The sequence below is a fragment of the Cucurbita pepo genome, chromosome 16 (assembly GCF_057944985.1).
Source record: "Cucurbita pepo subsp. pepo isolate OVF chromosome 16, ASM5794498v1, whole genome shotgun sequence".
In the NCBI taxonomy this organism is placed as follows: domain Eukaryota; kingdom Viridiplantae; phylum Streptophyta; class Magnoliopsida; order Cucurbitales; family Cucurbitaceae; genus Cucurbita; species Cucurbita pepo.
The window spans coordinates 14,272,155-14,287,718 of record NC_141813.1 but is presented as its reverse complement, the minus strand read 5'-3'; the positions used below and the strand labels follow the sequence as shown (position 1 = coordinate 14,287,718).

The 15,564-nt window shown below is 42.3% G+C and overlaps 4 protein-coding genes, 1 long non-coding RNA gene and 1 pseudogene across 13 annotated transcripts; 2 read left to right on the top strand and 4 right to left on the bottom strand.

Annotated features, from left to right (window-relative positions):
• Positions 1–24: 24 nt before the first annotated feature.
• On the bottom strand, positions 25–768 carry LOC111777378 (ethylene-responsive transcription factor ERN1-like). Its single transcript, XM_087118505.1, has one exon. The coding sequence runs from the start codon at positions 766–768 to the stop codon at positions 25–27; it is 744 nt and encodes a 247-aa protein (XP_086974631.1).
• Positions 769–814: 46 nt separating this feature from the next.
• LOC111777179 (uncharacterized) lies at positions 815–4,482 on the bottom strand. 5 transcript variants are annotated; one of them, XR_015412185.1, is made up of 7 exons: positions 4,259–4,482; positions 4,088–4,165; positions 3,381–3,895; positions 1,803–2,464; positions 1,239–1,402; positions 1,061–1,146; positions 815–961 (listed from the first exon to the last, which is right to left on the bottom strand). It is a non-coding gene; the product is annotated as an uncharacterized LOC111777179 (long non-coding RNA). The 5 variants fall into 5 exon arrangements; XR_015412183.1 differs by having other exon boundaries at positions 1,061–1,402; XR_015412186.1 differs by lacking the exon at positions 1,239–1,402.
• Positions 4,483–4,639: 157 nt separating this feature from the next.
• LOC147789127 (uncharacterized) lies at positions 4,640–6,726 on the bottom strand (annotated as a pseudogene). The gene is made up of 3 exons (XR_015412113.1): positions 6,718–6,726; positions 5,439–6,423; positions 4,640–5,175 (listed from the first exon to the last, which is right to left on the bottom strand). The product of XR_015412113.1 is annotated as an uncharacterized LOC147789127 (transcript).
• Positions 6,550–10,130, top strand: LOC111777178 (NADH--cytochrome b5 reductase 1-like). Of its 4 annotated transcripts, none has more exons than XM_087118696.1 (10): positions 6,558–6,803; positions 7,458–7,537; positions 7,847–7,988; positions 8,091–8,181; positions 8,309–8,386; positions 9,127–9,207; positions 9,346–9,435; positions 9,545–9,610; positions 9,692–9,782; positions 9,872–10,130. In XM_087118696.1, exons 1-10 carry the CDS (start codon positions 6,763–6,765, stop codon positions 10,054–10,056), a joined length of 945 nt encoding a protein of 314 aa, XP_086974822.1. In that variant the 5' UTR covers positions 6,558–6,762; the 3' UTR covers positions 10,057–10,130. The 4 variants fall into 4 exon arrangements, with proteins under 4 accessions (XP_086974823.1, XP_086974822.1, XP_086974825.1 ...); XM_087118698.1 differs by having other exon boundaries at positions 6,569–6,803; positions 9,692–9,778; XM_087118697.1 differs by lacking the exon at positions 9,545–9,610 and having other exon boundaries at positions 6,550–6,803.
• LOC111777177 (geranylgeranyl diphosphate reductase, chloroplastic-like) lies at positions 10,081–11,552 on the bottom strand. Its single transcript, XM_023656638.2, has one exon. The coding sequence runs from the start codon at positions 11,543–11,545 to the stop codon at positions 10,175–10,177; it is 1,371 nt and encodes a 456-aa protein (XP_023512406.1). The 5' UTR covers positions 11,546–11,552; the 3' UTR covers positions 10,081–10,174.
• A 2,077-nt stretch (positions 11,553–13,629) lies between these two features.
• Positions 13,630–14,649, top strand: LOC111777658 (NDR1/HIN1-like protein 6). The gene has a single exon (XM_023657357.2). The coding sequence runs from the start codon at positions 13,718–13,720 to the stop codon at positions 14,525–14,527; it is 810 nt and encodes a 269-aa protein (XP_023513125.2). The 5' UTR covers positions 13,630–13,717; the 3' UTR covers positions 14,528–14,649.
• Positions 14,650–15,564: the final 915 nt, after the last annotated feature.

Here is a 15,564-nt window from a genome sequence, read left to right as displayed (position 1 = left end):
GGAATTAATTAAAGCGGGGTATAATCAACTTGGGCAGAATATCTGACCCACAGAATCAAAGGCATCATATGTAGTTCCTAAATATTCACTCATTCCATTCACTGCACACATAGGTATGGATGTTAGATCTAATTGCTCTGAATCACATGACATCTCTGCCACTTGTCTATCTTGGTGGGTCAGTAATGGATCAGGAGGCTCATCCATTTCCAAGTTCAACCCAAGAGGAAGATGCCACCACGAATGGCTGAACTGACGAAGACCCAGCACCTCAACTTCTCCACTGCAGGCGCTGCTCCAGTCTGCATTATCAAACGTCTTATGTATCTCTTGGTTTGTGGCAGTGGAGAAGGAGAGCCCAGAATGAGCACCCTCAATTTCAGTGATTGGACCGAGTTTGGTGGGGCTGGTTTTGGAGGAGCTTCGTTTCAAACTGATCTTTTGGTTGAGGAGATTTCTAATTTTGAAAGAGAGGGCGGAGGTGGATTTGAGATGGGTTGCGAAGTTGGTACGAGTATTGGCACCACGGAGGAGGCGGGCGGCTTCATCGTATGCTGTGGCAGCCTCTTCCGCTGTCTTGAAGGTTCCCAACCACATTCTGATATCATGGGTTGTGTCTTTGATCTCTGCCACCCATTTCCCAGAGGGCCTTTGTCTGACACCAACGAAGCTGCGTCTACGAGATCTGTCCTTGCATTTCCCAACTTTGCTGCCTGAAACTGAAACCTCTTTATGCTGTTGTTTCTCAACTGAACCCTCCATCTGCATTGCAAAGTTTACGAATGGAATTGAGATTGAAGGAAGAAGTGATGGGCATTGGTTTTATAATGGCGGCATGAGGCATGAGGCATGAGGGCTTTAGGCTGTTAGCTGTTAGTGGTGTCCTCGTCTTTGTCTTCTTGTCAGCATGTCCGTTGATTTTATTTAATTATTGGGCTTATAAATGTAGTGCCCTTTTCGTCTGTATAATGGAAACCCAAATGGAGAATAATGAGTCATGACGGCAGTAAAGGGAGGAATTTGATGGGATGATTAACAGCTAATGGAAGGAGTTACAGACGTTGAATTTGAGGAGCCTGCGCCTACGCAGCCGCACGCCATACCATGAGTGGTCTGCAACTTCAGTTTGGAGTCCACTCTTCTTCCCTGGAAAAATCAAACAAACAAACACAACAAACTCGTGGACGCACGACGTTAAGAATGAAATTGCAAAGTTGTCTGAACGTGCATTGTCTGACCTTGAGTCCACTTGTTTTATTTGCCCCAAAGCAATATCTACCAAGACTACGACAAGTCCAGACATCCCTGTGTTACTTTTTTTCCACTCTCTAAGCAAGCCTTAAATAAATTTGAGTGAAATGTTCCCCTTTTTTTTTTTTTTTTTTTTTTGGCTTCGAAAATTCTGTAATACAGACAGAGAAGAGGGAGACCAGGTAAAAGACGTCAAGTTTCTTTGCTAATTGGAAATAGAATTCCAAACAAATCAAGGAAACACAATCACAAAATTCATTTGATATATTCTGAAACTGCAATGAAAATTTATAATGACAATGATACTAGTTAATTGGACCAAAACAGAACTGTAAAAGGATTGCCTCCGACCTATCTACCCGAAACTAGAAAAAAATCGTAACGAACCCTGATTTTCACTATCATCAAATGACAGCATCTCTCTGCAAGGGACCAAACAAAACTCATGCTTGAGAGCATTTTTTGGCAAAGAATGGGGACGAATATAATTCAAACATAAACAAGAACAGAAAAGTGTGCCGCCCGGGGGCAGCGGCAGGATCCAGAGTCACCTTTGAGAGACTATGAGAGGATAGACGGCAAAGCAAGTTGGTGCTGGGGTCGCAAGTAGGTCCAAGTTGAGGCTAAAGTAGAAGGCGGTAAACTCTGTTGCATCTGTCTCATCAAACTAGTCATTCGGCTAGCACTTTTCTCTGTTGCTAAATCCTTTCCCGCACATAGAACCTGCACAAGCAAATACTCCCCTCGAGGAAAAAGAACGAAGCATTGACCCAGGTTATCTAAACATGCACCAAGTAGCATCTCGCTGCTTGTACAAAACAGATATAGGCAACGATCAACGACTTTTGCACACAATTAATGTTGAAGGTCTCAAACCATCTTTTGGTGGGTAGGATTGTCAAGACCCGATTTTCGAGGCTTCGAAAATCAGACCGTGATTCAAAAGACAAAATCGAAAACAAATAAAATTTAAAAGAAGATAAAATGGGAGATGAAAATCTGATAAAATTTAAATCAAGAAAAATGAGTCAACACACCAAAATTAAATACAAAATTAAAGTCAAATAAGATTTGTTTGGAAAATATTACAAAGGAAATTACAAATGTAAAATGAAACACAAAAGACTCGAAAGACTGACAAGGGATTGACGCTCCGGAACGACCCCCTCTGTGACCGCACAGCTCTCGAACGCTCCTCCACCTTGACCGGCACCTGAAAAAGAAGGATAAAAAGGAATGAGTATAAAAATTATACTCAGTAAGCCACCTACTTGTGGGCTCTTGTCGCACCCCTTGGGACTTGCCCCCTTCGAGCTTCTTTGGTTCTTAGACCTTCTATTTATAGGATTCTTTAGAACTCCCTTATGCTGACTTGTGTAATGACTGGTGCCCTACGAGTAGCTACCTCGGCATGGCTCTGAGACTAACTGGTAACTTGCCTAGGGGGTGAGCTGCAACCCCCTAGGCCCATGACAGTCCCCCTGGTCGGGGAGAGCTACCCCCCTTAACCCATCCAGCTAAATGGTCTATACGACGTGGGCTCACGTTTTCCATGCTAAAATGGCTAGGAGCAGACGGATTCTGATCAGGAACCCCCTAGTCCCCCACGAAGCTGTGACACCAATCACACACATGCAGCCTAAGGGTACTCTAGAGATGGTTCGTATGCCGCGGTGGTCTGTTAGCCTACTAGGGAAAGGTTAGGTCTATACCTTAGGTCTTGTTACTCTAACCACATATCCCTAGACTTTATCATTCTTGTGGGACGTAGAAATTAACTTGAGTGTGCACACAACTATCATCTAGCATCATCATGCAAAAATTCATGCAAAATAAACACACATGCTCAACGGGGCCATGACATCCATCAAATCCCGGAGCGCAGAGTTCACAAGTTCCTATTCTCCTTACAGCATGAATTAAACATTTACATATAAAGCGGAAGCTTAAAACATAATAGCAACACTCAGATAATTCTCGTAATATTTCACATAATACATCCATACTCTTAACAATCAAATTACTTACATTCAAGGAAAACTACCACCTAAGGTAATTAAACTAGCATGCATGCATAACCAAGCGACTCCTACAAGTATTTCTTCCTAAAGTTCCGGGTGGTGACTTACCTGATTGACATGTGTTCTTCGTTGAGCATTTCTACACCAATAGAGTGTCCACAAATACTGAATTTTCTCATTTAAGCCCTATTCCATATAAAAATATGGTTAGAGTTGGAATCGGGAGGGAAATCGGGCAAACAGAGGTCGAACGGGCTGAAAACAGCACCACACGCGCGTGGGAAGGTGCTACACGCGCACGGACGCGCATGAGGGAGGGAAGACGCGCGCTGAGGTGTTGCCACGTGACGCCCGCTGGACGGTCAGCCGAGGTCGAGGTCGTCGGTTCGAAACCGGAAGGGCGCGCTGGAAATTCGAGTTCTTTTACGCTGACGCGTGGCAACGAGAAGCCGGGTCGGTGGTCCGGGTTGCGCGGGGGTCATCGGGTCGCGAACTCGAGTAGCGGGCCGCCGGCCATCGAACCCCGCCCGACGCGAAGTATTTCTTTGATTTCTTCGCGTCCAATGGACGCTTGACACGTGGCCCTTCTTCTCCGGCGAAGCGCATCCTCCTCCTCCTTTCTCCTGCGATTTCCAGCGTTCGATTACTTTTTTCCATTTTCACATTTCGTTCTACCTAACTCGGATCAACATGGTTCCTTCACGAGATTTGTAGGGCGTATATTCATCTTTAGGCAGGTATTTTTCTTGTAATTTATTTCTAATCCCCGGGATAATTACCTTAGTCCGAAAAGGGCAAGAAACATCAATACCTACCTCTTTGACGAATGCCGAAACTCCCATTTCCGGTCTGAATCGATTACAACTTCCTTCACAGGTTTTGAGCGTAATCCTCTGTAGATTAACATACTCAAATTTCAGGCTCTAACTCTTACTATATCTCACAGATCTGAACCAATTTCGAGAATCTGGATTCAAGAACTTTACCTTTAGATTTTTCCTCGTTTCTTGATGTTTTTGGACGATCTAAAAGTTAAGAATGTTCTCCTCTAAGTTCTGTGAAGATTTCATGAAGAAGGCTCGGCCGGAACCGGACTCCTCGTGGCTGGAGCGGCGGTTACCTCCCTCTCTCTCTAGAATTTTCTTTCTCTCACTATTTATATCTTTTCTTTCCGCCATTTTCCTTCTCTTCCTTTTCCCCTTTATTTTTCTTTTTCTCTTTTATTCGTATGTTACTAAAAGGGAGGGTATAATGACCAAATTACCCTCCAGGGATTAACCTTGACCATCCTTCCAATTTTCTATCATTTTTTCTTTTACTTTTCTATCATTTTTCTTTTCCATGGTTGTTTAAGTTCTTTTATTCCTCATCATTTTTCTCTTCGGCCTCATCTCGGATTTTGGTCTCTAAGACCTTCAATAAAATTGAGAGAGATCGACTTTCAAGGTAAATTTAGATTTTAAACTTTCAATTGAGGCTCGGGTATTACAAGGATTAAAGAAAAACATTGAAAGCAACCACATTAGCATGTGTTTGGTTCTATTCAGCACAACCAATTGTCCGATCACATTTCTCAAATTGCTCTGAATATTAAATCCATTCGCTCTATGTAACAAAATCATAATGCAATAAAGAATACAGAATACAGTCAATCAAAGGGAGCAACTTACAGTAGTTCTCATCATGAAAATCATTTCCACCCACTCACTGAATTGGGTCATAAATGGCTCATTCTAAAATATGGCCAGCAAACACTACCCTAGAACGAAGTTGGTCGAGCACAATTTTTGGTTCAACCTAGTCACCTTTTATTGGTAGGCAGTTTAACCATGGTGGAACAACCTGTCAAAACCGTACACAACTTATAGAGAATGAGAGACCACAATCAAGTATCCATTGAGTCCTGTAGAAATGTTGGAGTAGTTTGTGATAAGCCTACTTGGAGCATGGATAGCAATAAAAGAAAAGAAATTGAGAATTTATTATCAGCATAAAGCAACTGAACAGGAGAAGTCCTAAGATAGTCAAGTTGCGTAAATTTACTCAACAGAAGTTCTAAAATAATCAAGTTGTGTACATTTACTCAGCAGAAGAAGGGAACATGCAATTCTTACTTGGGGCATTGCCCATACTCTCTCGGATAACAGCCGAGTTAGGGTCCTACACCTGTGTAAATAAATTTTTGGAAAAATTGAAGATTAGCTGAGCCGAATCAAAACTGCCGCTCCCTGGCTTCTGCAAGAGCGAACACAAATTCAATCGCCAAGTGCCTCGTTCCTTCGTCCAACGATTCAGCTTCTGCAATTTGCAGCATCAACCCCACTATATCCACTGATTGCCGCCTTAAGAACCTCGCCTCCGTCCCGGCCAATTCGATCAACAGTTCAAGTTCCTCTTGCGCGGTTGCCTCCTGCCCGTTATTCAACGACTCCATTAGTGTCCGCGTCATCGGTCGCAGCAAATCCTGAAACCTGTCACGATCAGCAGAGTTGGACAAGCACTGTATGAAGCTGATAACAGCATTGAAGGACGCAATCTTCACATCGGTGCTTCAGGAGGCTGACGTCAAGCACTGCAAAAACACACCGTGCAAGTGCTTAATGTGGGGCACCAAGGTATCCCCAGTAGAATGCGAAAGCTGGGCAAAAATCAAGAAAGCCGATTCCTGCAGCTTGAGGGAATCCGACGATACGCACTGAAACATGAACGGCAACCATTCTGGCCAGCCATTATCCGGCAAGATTCCGGAAGCCAGCTCGGAGACCGTATCACACAATTTCTTCGATATGGATTTGGAGTCCTCGCTTTGAATACATGAGAGGAGTATGGATTTGAGAGAGAACTGAGAGGAAGGATTTAGGCGAGGCCAGAGGTAGGAATCGTCGCGAGTTAGCTGCTTGCGGAGGAGAACAGAAGACATGGCACGGACCTCGGCTTGGGGAGAGAACTGAAGGAGATGAGCGAGCTTGAGAGAGAGAGAGAGAGAGAGAATCGGGATGGGTCTGCTTGCATAAATTGAAGACAAGTTGGGCCTGCGATATTGGTCGTTAGAGGAGGACATAAGGTGGGAGAGAAGAGTTTGAAAAGGAGCACAAGGCAGAAGCTGGAAGAAGATGATAATTCTTAACAAAAGAAAGTTAGAAAATTTACCCTATTAAAAAGAAAGGTAGAAATAGGGATAAATAAATATATCTTTCATTGGAGATTTAGAATATATTCACTGGTCTAATGAATTTAAAATTTAATCTATTGATGATTCGAGGTCAAATTCAGTAACGCTAATGGGGGCGTGGGTTGTGAAAGGTGTATCGTGAATGGGTTTATTCCAAAAGTAAAAAGTTGACAATCCATTATTTATTCCCTTCTTTTTATATATTTCGAAGCTACGGACGGATGTGGGGGGGATGAGATCCCATTTTCGGCTGCATCCGCATCTCCCAACAACCGCAACCATTGAAGCCCTGTGATCCGATTCGTTCTCTTCCTGCAAATGGCGACGAGCTTCGTCCACTCTCACAGACCCGAGTTTCTTGTTGGATGATGGAAGTCCCACATCGACTAATTTAGGGAATGATCATGGGTTTATAAGTGAGGAATGCTAACTCCATTGGTATGAGGCCTTTTGGGGAAGCCCAAAGCAAAGCCATGAGAGCTTATGCTCAAAGTGGACAATATCATACCATTGTGGAGAGTCGTGTTCGTCTAACATGGTATCAGAGCCATGCCCTAAACTTAGTCGTGCCAATAAATTGGTAAATCCTCAAATCCTCAAATATCGAACAAAGAACTCCTAAAGAAAAGGAGTCAAGCCCCTCCTCGAAGGCAGTCAAAAATGACTAAGACTCCTTTCAAATCCTCAAATATCGAACAAAGAACTCCTAAAGAAAAGGAGTCAAGCCCCAATATCGAACAAAGAACTCCTAAAGAAAAGGAGTCAAGCCCCTCCTCGAAGGCAGTCAAAAATGACTAAGACTCCAAAGGAGGCGCTAACTCCATTGGTATGAGGCCTTTTGGGGAAGTCCCACATCGACTAATTTAGGGAATGATCATGGGTTTATAAGTGAGGAATGCTAACTCCATTGGTATGAGGCCTTTTGGGGAAGCCCAAAGCAAAGCCATGAGAGCTTATGCTCAAAGTGGACAATATCATACCATTGTGGAGAGTCGTGTTCGTCTAACATTTCTCACCGTCGCCGTCGCTGCGGTTGCCATCGGCGTCGCTACTGCCTACTATTTCTATATCACCAAGAAATCTAAACCCCAAGGTTCTTATTCCTTCTCTTCCCTAATTCCTTCTACTCGGTGCCTACTATTTCTATATCACCAAGAAATCTAAACCCCAAGGTTCTTATTCCTTCTCTTCCCTAATTCCTTCTACTCGGCCATTGTTGTTGTTTTGCTTGATTAAGATGCCGGGCTCCGGCTGTTGGATTTGGGAATACCTGGAACAAACCCTCCCCATCCCAATTTCATTTTTGCTGCTGATATCATCACTACCCTGCTGTTCGAGATGTTTCCGATTTTTACCGGGTTTTCTTTTTCTCTTTCTTATCTGTAGTTTCGTGTTATGCTAGGTTGCTTGGACCCTGATAACTTCAAAGAATTTAAGCTAGTTAAACGCACACAGCTTAGCCATAATGTAGCGAAGTTCAGATTCTCTCTTCCGACGCCAACCTCAATCTTGGGGCTGCCGATTGGGCAGCATATGAGTTGCAGGTTTTATTCGATTTGATACTTCGTGGAGTAAAGATTTATCAATGGAATGTTAGGAGTCTTCAAACGATTTGTTGTTGTAAGTTATGATGTGCTTTTGTTCAGAGGAAAAGATAGCGAAGGTGAAGAAGTTGTGAAACCGTACACTCCAACCAGTTTGGATACAGATGTTGGATACTTTGATTTGGTCATAAAGGTATAGGCCTTGCACTCCCAATGGGCAATAGCTTGCAGTTTTTCTTAGTGTGTTTAACCATCTGCCCAATTCTATCCATCCACCCATAACATTTGGTATTTTGGCATACAACTACTACAATATGCAGATGTATCCTCAAGGAAGGATGTCCCACCACTTTCGTGAGATGCGTGAAGGTGATTTCTTGGCGGTGAAAGGTCCTAAGGTATTGCCAATATGTCCTACAACTGCCACTACATTAGTAGAATTGAGATTTTCATTTTTTACTCTGTTAATTTGAACCTTGAACGGCTAACTCGGTTAGAGTGAATCTTAGTCTTGAGTAGACCTTTTATTTTGTCAAGTGTTCGCATTCTTTTTGAAAGGTTTATGAGTGGTTATGAGTATTCGTATGGCTGGGTGTGAATATTTTGTGGCTGCTGGTTACTAAGATGGCGTTGGATGCTTTTTAGTTGTGTTTAAGCATTCTATTATTGAGTTTGAGGAGTTATTCTCTTTTGTTTGAATTGGTACGTTTACACAATTTTTTGGCTCGATTTTGGTTCTTTATTTGTTACTCTTGGGTGATTTATGGCTGGTTGAGTAATGTTTATTATTTATGTAATACGTTTGAGGAGGCATTGTTTTAACCACTCATCAAGTTTTAGAGTTTGAATTGGACGGAATAAAAAATTGAAGGCAAAGATTGACCGTTAAGGAAAAAGATCAGTCCTTTTGGAGGATTGGGATTCATAATAAAACATAAGGTTATATTAGAACTTCGAGGAGCGCATTGAACAGCCCAACTGTTTCTGGTCTCAAATTTTCTGTTTTGGAGGAGCGAGGTACTTAAAATATTGATTTTTGACATTTGATGTGGGAAAATCTAAAACTGGGGCACGGGTTCTGGGGTCATATCTATTATTTATGGAGTGGGTCTCTGTTTGCGTGCGCGAGCGGTGACAGGGACGTTTCAAGTATGAAGCTAATGAAGTGGAGGCCTTTGGGATGCTTGCTGGAGGCACAGGCATAACTCCTATGTTCCAGGTATGGGTATAGGCATGGGCATGGGCTAAGTTTGAGCTCAAGTTTTGAGTAAGGATTGATTCGTATTTATTTTCTGTTTGTCCTATAAATAAGCAGATCCCATCAACATTTCTGAACGTTTCTTTTTTGTGTTTTGAGGTTGCACGAGCAATACTAGAAAACCCAGTTGATCACACCAATGTGCATCTTATATATGCTAATGCTACTTGTGAAGACATTCTTCTAAAGGTGCTCATTCTCCTCTCTTAAATTTGGATTTGGAAGGTACCCCACATTGAGATTTAGATATTGCCTTGCAAAACCGAACTGAAACCTTCTAGTTTACTGGTGTTTATAGGAAGAATTGGATAGTCTTGCGTCTAGGTTCCCCTCCCGCTTTTCTGTCTACTATGTGCTCGATCAGGTAACAACTTGGGGTTCTATAGTTTTGGAAATATATTCTGCAGTTTCATGTCGTTTTACAATCTCTCTCTGCTCTGTACAGCCTCCCGAAGGATGGGATGGCGGCGTTGGCTTTGTGACTGAGGAAATGATACGACTACACTGTCCTGGACCATCCCCTAATGTTCGGGTGGGTATGCATGCTTTGCTTCATTCGTTTTTCTTTCTCTCTGTAAGAGAAAGTTTGTGCTAAAAGCAGGCATTGTTGTTCATTTTGCGACAGATATTGAGGTGCGGACCACCCCCCATGAACAAAGCTATGGCTGCTTACCTCAAAACTATTGGCTATACTTCCCAAATGCAGTTCCAGTTCTAACCCAACCAACCCCATTATTTACTCTCCTCTTTGCTTTACTTGCCCGATCTAATTCAATCTTCCCATCCCCATCCCAAAAGCAATTGAAGTAAATGTGTATCCAACAAACAATGATATGTTAAACCCAATATTTGGTATTGAACTTGATGTGATATGCAGACATACAGCTACTGGGTTCACATAAAAGAAAAGGTAAGGCAAAGAAAGAAATTACAGAAAAGCAGCAATGCTGTCGCTCTCTCTTCTACCAACAATCCCACACTTTACGAGGCTCCCAATGGTGTTCCACATCAACTTTGCATCTTCCACTCTGTTTCCCTCTGCCAATTTCTTGTATAGATAGCTTTCGAAAGTCATTCTCTGCACATACTCGTTCCCACACATCTCCACCAATGCTTCCCTTCCGGCGTTGTCTCCATAGAACACTCTCTGCAACAGATCCAAGAACCTGAACGTCCCCACGTACTTGGCGTCCCACTCTCTCAGGTACTCTCTCTTCAGATCCCTTTCTCCGATCATCCTCTCCCCTCCTTCTGATGCTCTCACCACTGCCTCCCCGCACATTCTCCCGGATTTTGCAGCGAAATATATGCCTTCCCCGGAGCACTTCGTTACGTACCCTGCCGCGTCCCCGACCAGTGCCACCCGACCTATCACTCGCCTAGCTCGCGGGTGCTCCGGTATTGGATGTGCCTCTACTTTAATCACCTTCCCTCCACTTATCTTACTCTTTGCCCTTTCCCTGATTCCTCTTTGGTACTGCTTTATGTCTTGCTTCGAGCACACCGTCCCCGTTCCCACCGCCACATGGTCGCACTTTGGAAATACCCACGCGTAGAAGTCCGGCGACACGTCGTTCCCTACGTACATTTCCGCCAGATTCTCGTAGTACTCCATTTTCTCCTCTGGCAATTTGATTCTCTCTTGGAACGCGATCGCGCACGTGTAACCTCCGGCGTCTATCGACTTCGCCACTCGGCTATTGGCGCCGTCCGCGCCGATCACCACATCCACGGCCAAGGATCGCATAGAGTTTTCGGTTGTGTAATGCACGACATACGGTGCGTTAGAGGAGGCAGGGACCTCGAGATTCAGCACGAGTCCGTGGATGATATTAGCGCCGATGGACTGGGCGCGGGCGCGGAGGAAGGAATCAAGCACTTCGCGGCGCAGCATGGGTATGAACTCATGGGCTTTCAAGGTTTTTCCGAAGTCGACGGCGATATTCGAAGGGGAGATGATTTTCATACGAGTAACATGGCGATCTATGAGATGAGCCGGGATGTCGAACTCGCTAAGCATGCAGAGAGGAAGAGCACCGCCGCAGGGCTTGGCAGACGATGGGCTGCGCTCGAACAGGTAAGTCTCGACGCCACCAGCTGCCAGAGCTTCGGCGGCAGAAGATCCCGCAGGGCCACCGCCGATGACGGCCGCTCGGAGCTTGCGGCCCAGGAGAGGTGCAGTGTGGGATTTAGAGGAGGCGATGACAAGGGATGGGGAGCGTGAGGAGGAGGGAGAGCGTGCTGTAGCTACTGGAGAAAGGGGGGAGAATACCTGGAGGCATTGGAATTGGAGCGCCATTGAAGGGAGGAAGATCTGGAAATGAAGGCGGAAGGATTTAGGGTGAGATCTTGGTGGGGTTTGGTTTTATTTAATGGTAGGTTATTTTGATTTAGTGGATGGCCACTTAACTTATCAGTGTACAGAAAACGACATTAGATTTTGTTTATCCACTTAGTTAAAACGGGAATGGAGTACAAATCACGTGCTCCTCCTCCAAAATGGGCAATTTTAATTACATCTACTTCGCATGCCACTTGTCGTGGTGTATGTAGCCGCAGGGGAATCGCGCCATTGAGACAGGACACGAGGACCTGTTAGGAATCACAACTCTCCACAATGGTATGATATTGTCCACTTTGAGCATAAGCTCTCATGGCTTTGCTTTGGGCTTCCCCAAAAGGCCTCATACCAATGGAGATAGTATTCCTCACTTATAAACCCATGATCTTCCACTAAATTAACCAATGTGGGACACTCCCAATCCCAATAATCCTCAACAATCCTCCCCTCGAACAAAGCACACTATAAGCCTCCCCTGAGGCTTATGGAGCTCTCAAATAGCCTCCCCTTAATTGAGGCTCGACTCCTTTCTCTGGAGCCCTCGAACAAAGTACACCATTTGTTCGACACTTTAGTCACTTTTGACTACACCTTCGAGGCTCGCTATTCTTTGTTCGATATTTGAGGATTTTATTGGCATGGTTAAGTTTAGGGCATGGCTCTGATACCAAATGTTGAACACAACTCACTGTGGGAAACACTCGCACTCTTTATTAACACCAATCGAGAAGAGAATACAAGACACTCTGCAGAATACTACTGCTTTTTATTGTTTTTGGATTTCTTGGATGAATAACCTAGGTAGGGTGGAGAGGTATTTATACTAAGAGTAAGCAATCTATATTTAACCAATCTAAATCTAGACCTAACGATTTGAATCTAGACCTAACAAATTTGAATATTTCTCCTAAAATATCTAGATCTCTTTCTCCTAAAATCTCTACTAAAATAAATATATTGAGCTCATACAATAATTGGGCTTGACTCTATTGGGCTAGTGATGATATTTAAACAAGGACTGCATACAGAAAACCGCAGTATAAGCAGCCGACCCATTCCTTGCCCTCGTATTTCAAATTTGTATGCTTCGTGATTGGTAGAGAGGATTAGATACTCAAATAGAAATACATGTTAAGCTATATTCACTCAGTTGGGACAGAAATGTGAAGGCCTGAACTTAAGTGATACATGAATTAGGTCATTGTATCGTCTAGCTTACATACACCTCTCTATTTCAATTTTTTTAAATAAATAAATAAATATATATATATATATATATATATATGTGCCGTAATTTTCAGATGGAGGTGCGGAGTGGCGTATTCAGAAGATTGCTTGGGCTGCCTGTTACTAAAGTCAAATGTATTAGGCGATCAATGCCCAAGGCAACCAAAGTTTGAATTTGTTACAATAAACAATTTCAATAATTAACTTATTTATTCTTCTATTTCAAAGGAAACTTTCGATTTCAGCAGTCTTCGATGACTTTTTTCTTTATCTCAATTCTCAGCTACGCGTATAGTGCCTCGTCTTCCGGTTATGTTGTGGAACTGGAAGCTTCCCATTTTCCTCCACGTGGAGACTAATGCGTTTTTGGAAATTTATGCACATTAATATATATATCATATGATAAATGTGTCAAGTATTTGATTTGTGTGTAGCATTTAATTAAAGCAAAAATAAAAAATAAAACTAGTTTTGGAGAGAAAAGAACCCTTTCACACCCCTATCTCGAGTCTTAACCAAATTGTTCAATTGCTTACCGAACCCATGTATTATTATTATTATTCTCAACAAACCCACCTTCAAATTGTTGGTATTTAAGTATTATTTGACAATGAAACATAACATAATTAATTTGTCAACATTTTTAATTAATATATTCAGAAAATTAAATACGAAAACCTCCTCTATGATTTTAGTCTCCTTAGAAAAAGGCAACCGGAAGCCCCGAAGTCAAGGATTGAAAGGAAGAAAAGTCTATTCCACGACTGAGCTTCAAAGTTTATATAATCTATAAATCTATATCAACGTTACCAATATCTTCTATTTCCATCCTCCCTTTCTCATTTCATACCATTTTTCTTTTTCCTTTTTTTTTTTTTTTTGTTTTCATCGCGTCGCCTGTCTATGGCGGAGCACCAAAAGATATATCCACTCCACGACGTTCCTCTCCACGACGTTCCTCTCCACGACGTCGAGGCACCGCCCATGCCGGCTCCCACTGACCCCTTGGTGCCGCATGGAACAGAAAAATCCGACGCCGGACCGCCGCGTACTGCCGAGGCCACTGTTCTATATTCACCCTTTCGGCGGACGATCCCGGTGATGCACTCCAAGCCACCGAAGAAGAGACGAAGCTGTTGCTGCAGGTGCCTGTGTTGGACGATTTCGATTTTAGTTCTACTACTGGTTTTGATCGGAATCGTGGTCGGAATCCTGTACCTGGTGTTCCGGCCGAAGCTTCCGGAGTATTCGATCGATAAACTGCAAGTGACGCAGTTCACGCTGGGTGGAAACGACCGGTTGGACGCCATTTTCAACCTGACGCTGACCACTACGAACCCTAACAAGAAAATCGGAATCTATTACGAAGGAGGGAGCCACATAAGCGCGTGGTACATGGAAACGAAGCTGTGCGAAGGGGCTTTGCCGAAGTTTTACCAAGGCCATCGGAATAGGACGGTACTTAACGTACCGTTGGTGGGAGTGACGGAAAACGCCACCGCGCTTTTCACGACGCTGCAGCAGGAGCAGCAACAAACCGGCAGTATTCCGTTGAATCTGAATGTGAGACAGCCGGTCAGGATAAAGCTGGGTAGCTTGAAGCTGATGAAGGTGAAGTTCTCGGCAACCTGCAGACTGTTGGTTGACAGTGTTTCAGCCAATAACGACATCGTCATTAAAAACAGTAGCTGTAAGTTCAAGCTGAGACTATAAAATTATTTATTTATTTATTACTACTCGCATTTTTCAGTTTTTCATTCTTTTTAGTATATTCATGTTTTCCTGTATATTAGAATTTACTCGAAATAAATGGTGTTGGAGAGAGATTTGGATTTTTTGTTTCCCTACGCGCTACATTTATTTATTTATATCACCGTTCAGTATTCAATATTTAATATTCCATCAAATTTTAGGCATTCAATTCTAGTAGACTCAATTATTTAAGGATATTTATATTCTTTTATATCCATATTTATAACAAAAAATAGGACGACAATGATTGTGGTTGAGGAAAATAATAGAAATAAATTCCCTTATGGGTCAAGATTTGTAAATAAAGTTCATTCCACGCCATCTAAAAGTTATTACCTCCTTCACTCGAGTTAAATTTTAAACAGAGTTTGAGCAATTTGTTAATAATTTTAATCCAACTAAACTAATTAATTAATATAAGTATTTTCTACCTAATTATTATTATGTTAATTCAATATATCTGGCAATGTATTAAATTACTTGGTATTTACAATGATGTTTACTGTGTTAATTGTAACAAGATTTGAATGTACTCTTACTACTCTCAAACATCACTTCCACCACACTAATATATATATATTTAAAAAAAAAAAAAAAACCTCACAAATTCCTGGTTGGCTAAGTTACAAGTGTAATAACATGACTTTGAAAGTTTATCTTTTATATTTGTGATTTAGAATTTGTTTATAATTTGGTTGGTCTAATTGTTTTATTTAAACTCATAAAACACCCAATCACATTATTAAATGAACACACTTTTAAGCAACGGATATTTCTGAAATGAGTAATGCATTTTAGTTTATGATTGAGTAAATAAAAAAAAGTGAATATTTTCATTAGGCAGAAGACATTTGTAAAAGTCTTGGGTGGCTTACTTGGTGCCAATAGATGAAGGGACAAGCGTTGTTTTGTCCCTTAAAAAAAAGAAAAAAAGAAGAAGAAGAAAAAAAAAAAAAAAAAAAAAGCGGAAAAAAAGGGGAATTGCTGAAGGATATGGG